This window comes from Heteronotia binoei, chromosome 10 (genome assembly GCF_032191835.1).
Source record: "Heteronotia binoei isolate CCM8104 ecotype False Entrance Well chromosome 10, APGP_CSIRO_Hbin_v1, whole genome shotgun sequence".
Lineage (NCBI taxonomy): Eukaryota > Metazoa > Chordata > Lepidosauria > Squamata > Gekkonidae > Heteronotia > Heteronotia binoei.
In genome coordinates this window covers 76350753-76368509 of record NC_083232.1, presented here as the reverse complement: position 1 = coordinate 76368509, position 17757 = coordinate 76350753, and the positions used below count along the sequence as shown (strand labels likewise).

Genomic DNA, 17757 nt, shown 5'->3' with positions numbered 1-17757 from the left:
TCTCACAAGGCTCTAATCTCTTCCGCAGGTGGTTCCACCAGTAGGGGGCTGCAATTGAGAAGGCTCTCTCCCTAGTAGATTTTAATCTTTCCTCCCTCAGCCCAGGGATCGATAACAGATTTTGTGATCCAGTTCTAAGTACTGTCTGGGGAACATGTGGGTCCCTAAGTAAGCAGGTCCTTGGCCATGTAGGGCTTTGTAGGTAATAACTATTACCGTAAAGTGAATCTGGTAGACTATTGGCAGCCAGTGCAGTTCCCGTAGCTCCGGCTGTATGTGCTCCCACATAGAGAGCCCCAATAGCAGCCTGGCCGCTGCGTTCTGCACCAGTTGTAGTTTCCAGATTTGTGATAAGGGTATCCCCATGTAGAGGTCATTACAGTAGACCCGTCTCGAGATGACTAAAGAACCCTGAAGGTATTTCCTGGTGAGAAATCCCTGCATGTTGCAGAAGATTCTGTAACATGTTCTAGGGTGACCAGTCTGTTCACACAGAAAATGGCCAGGCCTATTTGAGCCTCATAGATTCTCCACATGGTCTAAGAGTATGCCTGGGGTCCCCAACCCCAACCTTTGGAATTCTGACACAGCATGATGGATGCAGTCACCACAGCTTACTTCAGTCACACAGTGAAGATCCTTGTGCCGTGGTAAGCCTCCATCTGACCCCAACCACTTTCTAAGATAAGAAGAATCTCCTTTTCCTCCCCCCCCCTTCCATAACAGACACCTCATGAGGTTGGTGAGGCTGAGAGTTCTGACAGAAACTGCTCTTTCCAGAACAGCCTCTGACAGAGTTATGACTGACCCAAGGTCACTCTAGCAGTTGCATGTGGAGGAGTAGGGCATCAAACCCAGTTCTCTCAGATAAGAGTCTGTGCACTTAACCACTATACCAAACTGGCACTTCACCATAGGCACCACTTTGGGGATCCTGGAATAGGCCCTTAAGTGGTCCCCTATTGCTAATCTTCTCATTGAGGAATACCACTGACCTTCCAAGAAACCTCTGGTTCCCCCAGAACACTGCATTGAGGATAATGTAAAGTTCAACTATCAAACTTGTGTGTGTGAAATTCGCAGAACCCCTACTCACAATTAGCTGCTTTTGTGTTGTGTGCTTTCAAGCATTCTCCCAGAGTAGGTGTTGACATGTACATGGTAGGTTGCAACTAGTGTTTTCGAATGAACAACTGGCCAACTTGGAAAACTGTAGGAAAAGTAGTTTGGTAAAGCATTTGGTAAACATACACCCACTTGGAATGTCCCAGTATTGTACTCAACCTACAACTTTTACCTGGACACATGCTCCATGCATAAATTATATTTGCTAGGGAATGAGTTGCCAATTTTTTTCATTCTTTGTGTCATTCTGTGCCAAAATAATGGTTGCTCTTTATGCTACCCTTGACATCATGCTTTCACTAGGTTCTAGAGTTGTCTAGTTCGACTCAGGAATTATCTAGGGACTTTGGGGGTGGAACCAGGAGACTTTTTGTGATGTCACGTCCTGCGCTGTCACTTCCAGGTCAAAGGTCAAGTGATGTCACTTCCCACTGTTGTATATCACTTCCCAACTTCACCTTTCCCCATCTGGATATGGGGATGCTACTCTCCATCACCTGTCACTGGCAACCCTGTTTTATTCCAGTTTTCCATTGTCAAGTACCTGACGATTCCCTGCTCTCTTAAACAATTCTATTTGTTCACTTTTAACTCTTCTTATGCCTACAACTCTCCCTCAGAAACTTAAACAATGCCTCTTGTTTCTCTGCTTTCCAAGCTGCCTCTTTTGTGAAAACTTGGGCCTAATGGCTATTAAAACTATGTCCAAATACACCTAACTACATTTGTATATATTATTCTCTTATCTTTAATGTGATCTTTCTTCCCCTCCCCTGTTGAAATTTAGACTATGACTTCCAAAGGCAGAGTCTGTCACTTTGCCAAAGTTACTCTCTAAACACCATCTAAAATTCCCTGTCTTCAGGCAAAAATTCTAAAAATGTCTAAACCACATCCCTGACAACATATACCAAATCGAATATGCTTCTAGATTTTCAAAAATGATTATTGGCAGGAAGCTACCTCACTTTGTGTTTAACTGATTTTAATCAAAATGCACACATTAACATAACTAACTATATATATAAAAAAATAACTTTCCAAAATCTGCAAGTTTTTTCTCTGAAAAATCCCAAACTTCATTACTTTGTATTGAATCATACTCAAATAAGGGATCATTACTTTGTATTGACATACTCAAATAAGGGATATTGGCTGTTTATCTCATTACATATACTAACCCATCTTCCACTATATTTTAATGTATTCTTTTTGGGAGGTGGGAAGGGCCATGGGGGAAGAGTGGCTCAGAAGTTATATGCCTGAAGATATGCTGCCCAACCAGAACTCTAAGCCAATTTTCCTACAATTATTTCCATCCCAGGGCTCTTTTCTGTGTACTTTGCCACTTCCTCCCAATCACTGCAAGGACAGAGAAAAAACTCTAGTTTGTTCACACTCCAATGTTCATACTTTCCTGTGAGTGAACTGCAAAGGAGAATTTTAGTTGCTTCTAAAATGCAGTTATTGGATTAGCAAATATGGCAGGCTTAAAATCCAGTTTTCAAGTTTCTTATTGGCCGTTTTCCCACTCACGTTTTACTGGCGCCACGACCATCCTGACGCCGGCGAATCTGCCTGGATTTCGCATCAGAAGCTCCGGCGCTCCCAGAAGCGCCGGCTACTTCCGTCGCTAAGCCAGCGCAAACGGAAATCGCAAAGATGCAGGAAAACGTTTGCGCTGGCTTAGCGACGGAAAGCGCCGGCGCTTCTGGGAGCGCCGGCGCTTCTGTTGCGAAATCCAGGCAGATTCGCCGGCGTCAGGATGGTTGTGGCGCCAGTAAAACGTGAGTGGGAAAACGGCCATTGTGACAAAAGCCAAATCAGAATTCTTTATGTACAACTCTAGAAGACTAGGGTCCATTCTTACTAAATGAGATCAATTAACTAGAGATGCCAGGAACTCAATTTGGGACCTTACAGGTGCAAAGCTCATTACCCTACTCTATCTACTCCTCTCAAAATGAAAAGACACCAGAAAGAATGAAGAGGCCAAGCAGATACTAGAAAGCTGACCTTTCCTCATGAGGTCAAGTAACTTTATTGTGATTTAACACTACAATACAGTAGATATCCATAAAAAACTCTATAGTGTATATAAATTATTCGTTCCATTCATCAGGTTTTTAAAATGTCCATTACAACTTTGGTACAATGTAGTTTTATTATATTTTTAAATACCTTTAGCTTCACAAACTCAACACAAAGTACAAAACTAATCTGAATCAGGGATATTATAATCTACACAGTGGTGTTTAGTGGTAGGAAAAAATCTTACCTCAATGATTTCATGTCACTAGCTAAGCTATAAAGGCATACCTAGCAGACATGACAAAAATATGCACCATTAACCAGCAAACAACTTATTACGTTTTGTTGTTATTTTTATACATATTTCCAGCAGCAAGGTCTCCCTTTATGCCCTTTAATCAATTACTCGTGTTGTGTTCCTCTTTTCAGTTGAAGGCCATGAGATAGTTGTCATTACAAAAAATGCACAGCTATCTTTAGGTATCTGACTATAAATTCACAGTTTCAGTACTTGACTTGCCATCCGCTATTGTTCATATTTGCACAGTTTGTCCTGCAGTTGGCAGAAATAACTGGAACGTTATTAGAGGGACAATGTGGCGCAATCAACCGGAGATTGTTCTGTGGGGAAGGAGGTATGACATTACAGTAAACGGGCATTCCGGTGGCTGTAAGTGTTCCTTGACCTGATTGATTAGGTAGCATGATTGGCTGTTGATATGACTGTTGCGGCAGTCCTTGAGAACCCTGGGTCATTGGCACCTGGAGGAGAGCACACAAGAACACTGTTAAAAGAATCAAGTAAGGTATGAAGGCTTCATATTTCATATGTTGAAATTATTTTCTTTCTTTCTTTGTTACTGTGTTGGGCCCTGCATATTACTGGCCTCTCTACACTGTAGGTCTTCAACTTGTTTGGGAAACTTTTCATGTGACAAAAAGCTGTGCATTTAATGAGAAGTGTGGGGTATGAACTTGCCTTCCATCTTCCTTTTCCTCCCCTGATTTTTGCTTGCTAGGTGTTGACATCAGCAGGTGGTAGTAACTGCAGAATTTAACAACAAGCTATGCTTATTTTAAAAAGACAACCTCATTGTATTTAAGAACTGGTTGTGTTTCCATTTGTATGTGTATGCATACGTATCTGTATTTGGAATATGAGATAATGCATACGAAGCAAATGGAACAATGCAGGTGCAACACAAATCAAATGTATGATTACTTCCATATCATTGATGTAATAATTCACATCTGTTAGCACACATGTTCCTTCTTGAGCCAATTACTCCTGGATGAGCACTTATCTTCCTAATACATGTGAATATGGAAAAAGGGGTTTAATGTTGTAAACATTTCAAAATTAGATGCTGGATTGGCAGAGGCTTTTGGGGGGAGGTAGCAATACAGGTGGACTTCTGCATGTTCTAAGCTGAATGGATTCAATGCTTAAAAGTTGCATGAGTGAGCATAAGTCATGCAGGTAATTAGTATGGCTTTAAGAACGTGTCTTTTTATTGGGTTAGGAAACTAAAACTGCAGCTGACTGAAATCAATTATTTCTTTGGATCTCTTGCACTGCAACATGTTATGTTGCTGTTTCCACATGGAAGACTTTCTCTGCCTTTCACTTCCAAACTGGATCACTTGTTTTAGAGTTTACACACATCATACTCTTTCCATGTATTCTTCATCCAGAGTATGCTCTTTCACAAACCTACTTAACTCCCATCTTTTTTGGAAAGAACATGGTCCAAGCACATGATCAAGTCATCTGGAAGAAACAGTAAATATTTCCCACCCCTGCAAAGGTCCTACCCACATGGCAGCATTTTTCCACCATTTGCCCCTTGTGGGCACCATTCCTCCCCTCCCCCGCACTGCCACTTCAGGGCTTTGTGTATGTGTGTGTTTCTTTTAGACAACTGGGAGTCACAACTACATTATAGCATGATGTTATACTGAGCTACTGGCAATTTGCATTTCCTCTGAATTCTCAACTTCTATTTAAAAGAAAACCAATGATGCCTCCATCCCTTTTGTTCCAGAGATATAGGGGGGAAAGGTGCAAGCAGTTTTTGTTTAGATTGCTTTGAAAAGAATGGAGGGAGGAGTTGCAAGATTGCTGGGGTGGGAATGTACAGCTCAGCTGCAGAAAACTCCTGTGGGTGGAAGTTCCATCAGCAATGCACATGGCTTTGCATCTATAGTTTAGTGAAGAATCCTCACATTATGGAAGCAGCCTTGGATCCTTTCCCTCTTTGGCTTATCATGTTATTGTGAATGATTTAATGGAGAAGCTGCTTGAGTTCAGGGAGGTATTGTGCTGGCACAGCAGCATGAAAATAAATGCTAGAAAGGTGGAGAGGAGCATGTACCTGGCCTTTAGAGGTGTTCTTACCATACAATCAAAATTACTTTGTAATACTTCAGTCTCAGTTCTTTCACATTTAAGTGGGACCCATGAAAACCAGAGCAATCAGGAAATTAAATCGGGACTACTTCTACCATTTAAATGCTGAATAATAGTAGAGTTCCTAAGAAGAGAGACTCTATCTCTTCCTCACTTGATCTCTTTGGTTTGCTATTCGATGTGCAGACTGATACAATAAACAGCACGGCAAAATCCACTTATGTCTCCCCCCCCGCCCCACTCACATACAATAGAAAACAGAAAAAGGAGTGGTGAATATTCTCTCCCTCAAGAGAGGCACAAGGGAATAAGGTTTTTTTAATCTGATGGGAAGCATTTTTGTAGCTCCCAGTCAAATGTTAAATGAAATGGTGCCATTGCTGGCATATTTCTAAAGGGAGCTGAAAAGCCATCGAAATAAGCAATTTTCAAATGTTGGCATTAAAACCACTAGCCATGTAAGTTCTTAGGATAAGTAGTTTCAACCCAGCCTTTGGTTTTATTGGGCTTGGGGATCTGGATTTTCACATGACATTTTAGTTCTTTGTTTATTTTGGAAAAGTTATATCCAATAGTGAAAAAGTTCATAATTGAATGGCAACAAGCAATTGTTTGGTAAGCAATTTAGAGATATTGTTTCAAATTACTACTGCTTACTGTGATGATTTTATAAACTGTATTTTATGTTTGACACTCAAAATGTTTATTTCTATATTTATTTTGTATATACATACATACATACTGCCTTTTGGCCAGTTTGGTGTAGTGGTTAAGTGTATGGATTCTTATCTGGGAGACACGGGTTTGATTCCCCACTCCTCCACTTGCACCTGCTGGGATGGCCTTGGGTCAGCCATAGCTCTGGCAGAGGTTGTCCTTGAAAGGGCAGCTGCTGTGAGAGTCCTCTCAGCCCCACCCACCTCACAGAGTGTCTGGTGTGGGGGGAGAAAGATAAAGGAGATTGTGAGCCACTCTGAGACTCTGAGATTTGGAGTGCAAGATGGGATATAAATCCAATATCTGCTTCTTTTAAAATGATATTTTGTGATACTGGGGGGCATATTGGCTGTATCAATTCTAATTTGTTATTTAACCGTATTAAAATGTGATAATAAACTTTGACCCCATATATTCAGCTTTATACAGCCAACTTAGGAACCTGCCTGAACAAACCCCAGACTAGGGGTTAGATCCAACCAGCTTGTCTCACCCAATTCCCCTCCATAGTATAGCCTCCACCTCATGTGGCTTTTGATTTTGCCAGACACAACCTCTTTGGGTAATAAGCTGGTGTCAAGGGAATAAGCTTTCTTCATGCAAAATTCCACCTTTAAGATTTTTTTCTTCTGTTCTCAACTCAGTGAATACCAGGTGTCAGCAACTAATGAGGTTAGCCCTCCCTGCACTGACTGTTTGCAACTCAAAGCCATTTCACAGGCATCTAACAGCTCTGTTAATAATTCACTGGTCACAGCCATATTGGGGTGGGGAAATTTTGCTCATCTTTTAGAAAGCTGTCTCTGGACAGTATCTTCATCAATTGTAGGAGACCAGTATATCAGTGGCCTATAAAAGTAGACTGTTCTTTCTTACCTATGCCCAATTCCCCACTAGGTTTGTTCCAGCGTGGGAGCTCTCCCCCACCAATGCTTCCGTCCGATTTTGCACAAGCTGCTGCAGGGTTGCAACTTGCCTTGCCTTTTTCCTGCAGCAAGCAAGATCCTCTGAAAACTGGTTTCTGCTTGCCATGGGAAAGAGGCGAGGCAAGTTGCAACCCCACGGCAGCTTGTGTGAAATCAGATGGAAGCGTTGGGAAAAAAAGAGCTCCCACGCTGGAACAAGCCTAGTGGGGAATCAGTCTATGTTTTTTGCCTCTGCTGTGTTACCTTGCCATTGCAGTTCTGGTTTATACAGCTTGAATCTAAATTGTGTCTACCAATTCCTCAGAAACTTAATATCTGTGTTGTGAGAACCTTCAGTAAGTGTATCTAGGAACTTAGCTTTGTTGTTTTTATGTGCTTTGAACTGTATTTTTAAACATTTTTCTTTACAATAAAGCATATTTAAAAGAAGGAGAAGATACTGGATTTATACCCCACCTACCACTCTGAATGTCAGAGTCTCAGAGTGGCTCACAATTTCCTTTACATCACCCCCCCCCACAACAACCCTGTGAGATAGGTGGGGCTGAGAGAGCTCTCACAGAAGCTGCCGTTTCAAGGACAGCTTTGCAAGATCTATGGCTGACCTAAGGCCATTCCAGCAGCTGCAAGTGGAGGAGTGGGGAATCAAAGCTGGTTTTCCCAGATAAGAGTCTGCACACTTAACCAATATACTATTTAGCTTTACAGTGTTTTGTTACTGTATATCGACTGTTCCTAATTCAGGGTAATCTTAGTTATCATAGAAGCATTTTGTTCCAGAATCTTGGGCTGGAGACAGGGGAACAATTCACTAAGAACAAGGCTGAGCAGCCTTGACAGATGGGATGTGTCTTTTCTTTTTTGCTGGTAGAAAAGTTGATCAGTTTTGCATATTACATTTCTAGCACACAATCAAATTCCCAGTTCACTGTGAATAATTAATTCAACTTCAAAGAGATGTGGAGGAAGTAGCATGTCACTGCATGTAGTAGAGAGCCTCCTTTGCAAACAGCTGGTACAGAAGGAATGAGGGATACTGCAAAAAATACTGTAGAATGACATCCTACCTCCTTTTTCCCAATAGGAAAAGATTACAGATTGTAGGTAAACGCGAAGGATTATAACTGCCCCCACATGCATACTTTTCATAAGAACACACCATTTTTACCAGAGGAAACTAGTCTCTCCTTCCAGCAAACAATACCCACATCCAGCCCTCATAGAGGGGAGGAGAGATGGAATTTTTTTTGGGGGGGGGGGAATGCAAAGGAAGTGCTTATCAAACCTACATGCTTACACAAAGCCCTAGAGATTGGATTGGAACATCTCTTTGATTCAGTGAGCAGAAATCGGTGCAGTGAGCAGACTGAATTTGTACACTGGCAGTGCAACCTTAAAGATACTTTCCTGGAAGTAAGGGCCACGGAGTGGACTTTAGGATTGCACTCTGTTATTTGCCAGACTGCAAGCTTTGTTTGCAACAGTTTTCCACAGTAACGGTCAAAATGTGTATTAAGAGGCAACTAGTTTTTCCTGGCAACTAACCTCTCCCTCGCTATCTATATGTAATGGTTGAGGAAATTCTGTTTCACTGTATCTGAAAAAGTGTGTTTGCTCACAAAAGCTTATACCTTGAATAAAATGTTGTTGGTCTTAAAGGTGCACTCTAAATAAGATCTAATTGTTAAGTCTAAAGTAAGATGTAATTAGGAATAAATGCAGGACATGATTTCACTGTTGGTGATACCCCCTCTCTAGCTGCTGTTTTATAGGATGGTGGTAGAAATGGTAAAACGATAAAAACCACATTCCCACCCCCCAGTACAATCTGGAAGAAGTGAATTGGCAGGGGCAGGGGTCTGTAACGTGTAGTCTGGAACTCAGATTTCTAATGCTACTAAGGGAGTTATGGATGAGCAAGCTGTCACACATTTCACGATTCCAAATCATATGCTGATGACACAGCTAAGAGATAATGATCCTCAAACAGCTATCTGGTAGCTGCTTTACTACCTAAAATGTTATAGCTAATAATTAAGGTACTCTGTATTTAGATATAATGTGGCACTGTGTGTGTGAAGTGCTATCAAGCTGCAGCCAACTGCATCAGGTTTTCAAGGCATGAGATGAACAGAGGTGGTTTTCATGATTAAGGTTTTTTTTAAAAAAAAAAATTCTCAAGAGAGAAGGTAAAAAAGGGATGATTTTCTATTCTGTGTACTTCCTTGATGGTCTCCTATCCAAGTACTATCCAGGGCTGACTATACTTAGCTTCTGAGATTGAGATAGCCTGGGCCATTCATGTCAGGGCACTGTGGGCATTAGGTACCAAGATGTTTCTGTGGTAAATCTACCCCATTCCTTTGGATCTGAGAAGACTTTTGTGTGTATGTGTGTGTGTGTGTGTGTGTGTGATAAAGGCATACTGCATTTTCCTGCTTATGTTAGACCTATATTTTTTTATTTTCGTGGAAAAAACTGAAGCAGGCAGTGGAATATGTATTAGACAAATGGAATGCTTTACAACACAAGCTGAGTTTTATTTGGTTTCTTATCTGTTTCTATAAAGGGACAAATGGAGTAGCTTGACATCATATTTTACAACGTATTAGGTATGAATTTAGGAAGTACGATAAATCAAGTTATCTTCTTTTTTGCTGACAATAGACCCAATCTCACACAGCTAGTTTTCTGTTTTCAGTACTTAAGAGAAACAGCTAGTTGGGTGTAAGATTCCCATAGCTTAAAACAGTGTTAGATACCTCTACAGTTGAGAAACTGATAACTAGAGGAGGCAGTTTCAGAGGGCAGCTGTATTGGACTGCAATAGAAGAGCTAGATTTCAGTCCAGTAGCACTTTAGAGACCAATGAGATTTTTTTGAGGTACAAGCTTTCAGGGGTCAAAGCTCTGTATCTGATGAAGGGAGCTCTTCTAGACTAGACAGAATACTTCCAGATGCATTGTTCGAAATTATACTCCATAGGATACAAATCAAGCAAGTGAAACATTTGTTTTTCTGATTTGGTCAGGGATTCTGGAGGTTGTTTGCCATCTTCTGGGTATCGAGCAGAGGAAACTGGGCGTTTGTGTGTGTGTGTGGGGGGGGGGATTTGTGAATTTCATTCCTTGTGTAGGGAGTTGGACTAGATGAAGGAGGTATCTTCCAACTCTATGATATTATGACTTGCTACAATAGTAGGTCTATAAACATTTAGAATAAATGAATCAACACTTGGGATCAACAACACTTGAGATCAATGGCAAGGGGATCATTTCCAGCAGTGTTTGGGGAGAACACTTTGTCTCTTTTCACCTCTCCCTCCCCCAAAGCCATTGAAGAGCTCATGACCCTGCATACTGTGAGCAAGTCTGGAAAACTGTGGGAACAGACACATATCAGCTCAGCCTGGGTTTGTAGTGACCACATATATATAAGCATGGACACATGGTGACATGTTAGTGACTTTCCCCTTTTTTGAACAATGTAGATGTCCAAATAGTTGTTTGGTACCTGATAAGACGACATGGCTGGGTACTGAACCATCATGCCTTGCACCTGATTTCCCTGTTGATTATTCATCAGGTTCTGACTTTGGGGAGGCTGTTGCATTCCGAGGAGTCCTTGGAACCCTTGTTGTTGATTGGTCAAAACAGACTGGTAACCTGGAAGAAAAATAGGTGGATATTTCAGACACAAAGTGCTTGGGGAAAGCCCAGGCCTTGACAAAAACATTCATATACACTCCCTTCAGAGGTTTTACATTTGCTGCGTTAATCAAAATAAAACTATTAATGAGGAAAAATATAATTAGCTGAAGGTAGCTCTGCAACAAACAAACTTTTTTGTTTCTTTCCTGTTTGTACCTCTTTCTTACAAAGAAGGTGAGAATGAACAGGGTGGGTGTGGTGAGTGCCTCTGCATTCAGGAAGGTCTGTAAGATTGCTTTGTTCCAGATGAACTGGAACAGACTTGTTTTGGCTGTGTTTTCACTGCATATTTTCACTGTATACTGGTTTTAATTTGTTGCTTATGATGTTTTTGTATTTGTAGGTTTTGCTGTTTTGTGAGCCACCTTGAATTTATGAAGCACATAATAAAATAATAAAAACCCAGGGGAAATAAAATGATTGAGAAAGGAAAAGAAATGGTTAGGCACAAAACTATCAAACAGGTGCAATGCTATCTCCGTGGACCTTTCAATAGAAGCTGTCAATCAAGATAGGTTATTTTGGGTGGGGAGGGGGAGGAATCAATCTTACAATATCAATCAGAAAGACATTTTTAATATGAAGCAACCCAGTGCTCCTGTCCACATGGGCTGTACATTTCTCCCCATGCACAAGACTTCAGACGAAAGTTATTAGCTCTTGGTGGATTGACATTTGTGGTGATGTTGTTTGCTTTCTATTTCCTTGCACAATTGAGAGGTACCTAGCTGATGATCTCAGAGTCGTGAGGTGTATTGAACAACAAACTACTCATGAATACAAATTGAGCCTCTATAGTACTCATACACTTTTGTATGGAAATAACACAGTATTTGCTTGCTGGAGGAATGCTTATTTGCCTGAAGCATGTTTATGGTCTCATTGTTGCCAGAAAAACTGATAGCATGATGCTACACATAATTGAATTAAAGGAAAGACCTTACCAGATATTAAAGGATAAATGGTATTTATGTGAAAATAGCTTCGGATTTATGCTGTCCTTGGCTTTATGGCTGATTCATATTTTACACTGTTTCACATTCCTCAGTTGCTTTGCATTTTACTCAGACCTCTTGTATTTATTATGGTGATAACATTAAATATATATATGGAACAAAGTCTGAGTCTCGTAGTCTCTTTAGACCAACAACATTTTCCAGGATATAACCTTTTAAAAGTCAAAGATCACTTTGTCAATATCTGATAAAATACATGGAAGTTTATATCCTGGAAAATGTTGTTTGTCTTGAAGGGCTTGCTGGACTTGAATTTTGCTCTACTACTACAGACTAACATGGCCACCCATCGGATATTAAATATATATTTGTTTCATATGAACAACAAAGTGAATCTTTGTTTCTCAAAACCAGCAAAATTTCTTCCAGCACATTAAAAAAAAATCTACACAGGTGAGATCTAGCCTGAACTGTCCCTAGAATCTAAAATGACCAAACTGAGACTATTGTACTTTGGTTACATTATTAACTCTCTAGAAATGATTCTAATGCAAGAAAAGGTAGCAGGAAAAGAAGACCCAACATGAGATGGATTGATTCAATAACTGAGCAAGGCTGTTAATTATAGGATGTTTTGGAGGTCATTAATTCATACGTTGTCATAAGTCAGAAGCAACTTGATTTTACTTAACATACAAATACCATGATCACTCATGATTTTTCACGTACAGCACATTGACATGACTTCTCTACATAAATAGTAATATAGGATTACATTGGAATGGATGGGAATGAGATGCTGTATGGGGATCCTGATTTAGGACAGCTGCTGGACTAGATGATCTTCACAATCCCAGTATACCAACCTAAGCATCTGTCTCTGCACAATTTCCAATTTTATTGTAATTCCTTTGCAAAATCACTTTAATGACATGTTATTCGTCCCATATGATACTAAATGGTATCATGGAAAGTCAAATGGTTCCCATTAGGGTATCAGAATGCTCCAAGCTTTGGCTTGTGTCTGATCTTTCTTGCCTTGCTCTTTTATCTCCACCTCCAGCCCTTCTTTTGCCCTGTCACTAGCTGTCCCTGCCTCCTGTAACTAGGGTGGGTGGGGTGTCCAATAGCTGTGGCTGCCCCCAGTGGACAGTACTGGATAATACATACAACTGATTTCCTTCGATTGCTGAGTTGAACCAATGTCTTATTTGCAAAGTGGGCCAAGCATTTCATAGAAGGTAGAAGACAGATGAAGATTAAACTCAAGTGGTTCTGCAGCATCCAGAGACTTGTCAGTCATTTGCTTGATGCTAATGCAGTTGCACTTTTTATAAGACTGTTGAATTATGCTGTTTCTTCTCAGACTTTTTCAAAGTTGCAGCATCAAAAGTCACTATGGCTTCCTTCTGGGGACTATTTCTAGGAAGCTTGGAAAACCTGCCTATTGTGATAAGAAAATGATGAGGATTAATTTACTGTATCCGAACAGGAATGGAACGCTACACTGCAAAGCAGAATGAAACCTACTAATCATTCAGGGAAAAAAATCTAGTGAAGGGGAAGAAGGGGGAACTGTGTATTAGTTCTCCTTCATACTTGCTCTCCAGCACATTAGCTTTCATACAACGTAAAGTGTAATCCTTGAGAGCCTCTTTACTATCCCAGAGAACACACATACATGGCTTTCCCCTCCCCAAACAGCAGTACATATCAGATGAACCATCCTATTACTGCCAGCTCTGGGGCCTCTTTACTGCAATTATATCACCCTGCTCCATGTTATCTCTACTGCGAAGACAGAGGGCTTTGCCAGGGCATATATGAGACACAATGTTCCTCGGCCAGAACTGTGCACGGATTTTCAATGAGTCCCTCTGAGGAAAAGGAAGCCTCGAATTTCACCTGTAAACAGACTGTCATCTTACTGAGTTAATACTTTGAACTTTTATGATCCATGTCACTGTGGAGACAGTCAAGATAACTCAAACCATTCCCTGAGGGGGGAGTCACTGTACAAAAGGCCCACCAATGTTTTAATTTCTTAATGAGTCTATGGGGTTAAAAGCAAGCAGAACAATTGCTCAGCTTCACCAGCAATGTAACCCAGGAGTGCCATTAAAGCAGGCTTGGTTCTTTATCTTTACTCTAGTCACTTTTACAAATAGGTAGTCTTGTTTTTGAATGACTGGGTCTTCCCCTCTCTTAGGTCCTTTTTACACTGGACTTTAATCCTGGCTCAACTCTGTCCCTGAACTGACATTCTACACTACACTCAAGACCACCCTGTTCTTATCTCATATTTTTTGTTTGTTTGTTTCTACACTACACTGAGTTTATCCCAGTTTTGCCCCACCATTGACCCTGGATATATGGGTACTGTTTTGTCCAGGGTTTTCCTGCAAGATAAATGAACGTGAGTCAAACTCAGAGAAAACTCGGGTGTAGGTCCTAGTGTAGAAAGAACCTTTGAGTATGATTGGAGGCGTTCAGGATCTTCAACCCTGAGGTATGTTTTCTGCTCCACTAATTTTTTAAAATTGTGAGGTTTTATTGTAAGCCATCTCTGAAGAGGCAGCACAGAAAAAATCCTAAATAGATACTGACGAATTCTGTAGACAAAAAATTTAACAGCAGACCCAGCTCTGCCTTTACCATATTTTAAGACTCTTTAATCTGCTAGTATAAATGTACAAACCACAAAAGGGGAAGAATTCCCCCAAAGCCTAAGTGGCTTAGGAAAAGAAATCCTTTTGCTAAGAGAGACTTTACATATGTTAGAGAATCTGACATAATTGTGTCTTTCAGAAACCCTTTAGGCATCAAGACACAACAGTGGATCAGAATCATTTTACTTCCGTGGTATTTGTGTCAATGGCATTTTAAGACACTTTAAACCAATGAAATATATTTGCAGCAGAATCAATGGCTGCTGATGTTTATGTCCAGAGGCACCTTAAAGACCAATGAAGTTTTATTCATGGTATAAGCTTTCATATACAAGCTTGAACATGACAGAGTTGCTACTAAAATTTTATTTTTCATTTCCCTTACTTTCCCTGACCAACATTTGTCTATTTCCCTGGCCACCACTAAAATATAATCACAAGTTAAAAAATGAATAGGTCATGTTGCATTACTGCAAAGCTTAATGAAATGTTCCACTCTACAACTACACAAGTCTCAACTGCAAAAATATTTGTCAAAGTAAAAGATTTAATATCAGCTTCTTTCAACATTAAGTGCAGGAACATCTGTTTTGCAACTGAACCAAAAATTACACCAAGATACAAACTTCAAGTAAACTCCCAAAGCTGGGAAAGTTTCACTTTCACTTTCTGGTTCCAGATGGTCTAATGAGCAGATCAGCAGCAAAAAAGGAGGCAATCTAGAGAAGCAGACAACCCTAATTTGCAACCCTTATGCATGGGAAAAGTCAGGAAAGAGGCCGAGAGAGCTAGTACTCTGTAATCTCCAGCAGGAACAAACAACCACATTGGAAGATTTACTTTGCATGGTGCAGAGTAGAAAGTGCTAGTTGTCTGTGAAAAACAACAGTGGCATAAGTCATTTGCAACTCTGTGCTGGGTTTTAGCAGGAGACAAAATGTTCATTCCATACACAAGCATGACCAAAAATGCTACAGGCAGACCTTGGAAATTATGCAGGGACAGAGCTCAAAAAACAAATTAGGCTAGTTGAGGTGTGTGTGTGTGGCGGAACTGAGAAAGGGCATCATTAAGTTTTACTTGTATTCTGCTACTTCTATATTCCAGTGCCTACAAGAACAGATCATGCTCTTGCAGCAGCAGGTCAGAAATTCACTGCTTGAATATATTTTAATCACAATTTCCCTGACTTCAGACCAAGTTCCCTGACCAATTTCTATTTCCAGAAAGTGACAACCCTGCATGAAAACGTATACCTTGAATAAAACTTTGCTGGTTTTAAAGGTGCCACTGGTCTCAAACTTTGTTCTGCTGCTTCAGACCAACACAGCTATCCACCTGAATACTATTTATGGCAGCTGTATATTCCTAACTCCTCTTTCCTTGAAATAGGCATGATCAGTGACAAGCAAACCACTCCACTTCAGTTGGATTTCAGATGCTAATTTTAAGCTTCCATACTAAACACTATGTTAGAAAAAAGTTCTAATAATATTTAACGAATGAATATTCTTGTAAAAGCTGGTTGGGAACTTCAGTGTGGTTCCAGGCAGGTGGTAGCATGTTGCCTATACAGCTGTGCAACATACTCCTTTCCTTTTAAATATGTCATTTGTCAGAACAGCCTGGCCCTTGACTGGCTTGTTTAGGAGGATCCCCCCTGCCAAACTGGCCATAAGTCTTTTCTCCCTTCAGTCCAGATACATTTGCTTTTCTAAAGATCACATTTACATGATGCATGCCCTGCCCTTCGGGTGTACATGGCTTTCTCCGTTTCCTGATGATGATGGATTGCTGGACTGTAGATGGAGCCAAGTCATTTTTCTGTAAATTGCTGTGCCATTTGAAAAACAAAAATAATAAAAAACCACCAACTCAAGTCAATTTAAGTGACCAAGAAGGGAAGTACTGTTACTTTCTCATCAAGACCAAGTATGGAATTAAAATAATCAAGTAAGAACTAACAGCTGTTCCTGATCTCAGCAGCCTGGCCTGATAAATGCCAACTCTGCAGGCTCAACAGCAAAGACGTCAACTTGAAGTACATTTCAATATAAGTTATGAACGAGGGGTGAGGGTTTCAGGACAAGGGAGACAAAATCATAACAAAAATTAATATTATCAGGAATTAAAATTTATATGGTCAGGCCTATTATGTGTGAACTTTGCTAGGTATCACAATTCTGTTGTGAATTGGACTCTTTCAGGCCTCATATAGACTATAAATGAAATTGCAGATTAATACATTAAAGCATCCAAACAACATATTTATGAAATCCAATGCAGGACAGTGGAAGTTGTGTTAGTTTTAGATTTAAGAAATCTGGAGTTCTGTTACCTGCTTGGTTGAAATTTCATTCTTGGCTCTGAGATAATCCCTGCGATTAAGTATAAGCACTTCATCAGTAAAATGAACAGAGTTGTCTATTTAATAGTATGAATGAAAGGTTCAAGGAGGAAAAAAAAGTGAGGATTGTAGCATGGTTCAAACTACTATACAAGCCATATTTCCATCATTCAAAGGCTCTGTTTTGTATTGCTAAGCAAAGAGGCATTCCACAAATGGAATCTGTTCCTCTACCCCCTCAAAGAGATGTGCCTAATAGAAGATTGATCCAGCCAAATAAAGTGAATTTATGCATGATTGCCCTTCAGAAGGTTAAGGTATACAGCCTGCACAACTAGTCATTAAGATGGTCTATTGTTCTAAAAGGCTATCTTCTTCCCTAGAAGAATGACAAACAAGTGATAACTCTAGTGGGTGTATCTGTGTTTCATCTTATTTTGATCTTGTTGAGTTTTATTAAGTTGATCTTGAGTTTATGCTCAGAATCATTCTTATAATAATAATGGTCCATGATTGGTATCCAAGCAACTGCATATCAAGTCATGCACATCCAAGGAGCTTTTTGCTTGAGATTCTAATATGCCATACTCACACACATGTTCTATATAGCAAACCATTGTCGAAACGGAAGAATTTTTCAAAAGTAGTCCATGATGTAGTACAAGGAAAAGATCCATCCTGGACAGTTTTGGCACACTCACAGGAGCTAACTGGATCCTGATCTGGTGCAGTCTCCTTTCAGGAAAGAACACTACTTTGCCTTCCTCCTATTTTCCCTGCTCCAATATATCATACCTTTCTTTTCCTTTCTGCTATCCCTTTCATAGCCAATTTTAAAAAATCTGTTTGAGGCTCCTCCCATAAAA

The 17757-nt window shown here is 40.2% G+C and overlaps 1 protein-coding gene across 5 annotated transcripts in view; it reads right to left on the bottom strand.

Annotated features, from left to right (window-relative positions):
- Positions 1-3126: 3126 nt before the first annotated feature.
- The window catches only part of ARPP21 (cAMP regulated phosphoprotein 21), a 153258-nt gene continuing 138627 nt past the window's right edge, over positions 3127-17757 (bottom strand). For all 5 annotated transcript variants that reach the window (XM_060247596.1, XM_060247599.1, XM_060247598.1 and 2 more), the window contains 2 exons: positions 10723-10874; positions 3127-3918 (listed from right to left, as the gene is read on the bottom strand). In XM_060247596.1, coding sequence (XP_060103579.1) covers positions 3661-3918; positions 10723-10874 — 410 coding nt within the window. In that variant the 3' untranslated portion in view covers positions 3127-3660. The remainder of the gene's footprint in view (positions 3919-10722; positions 10875-17757) is intronic.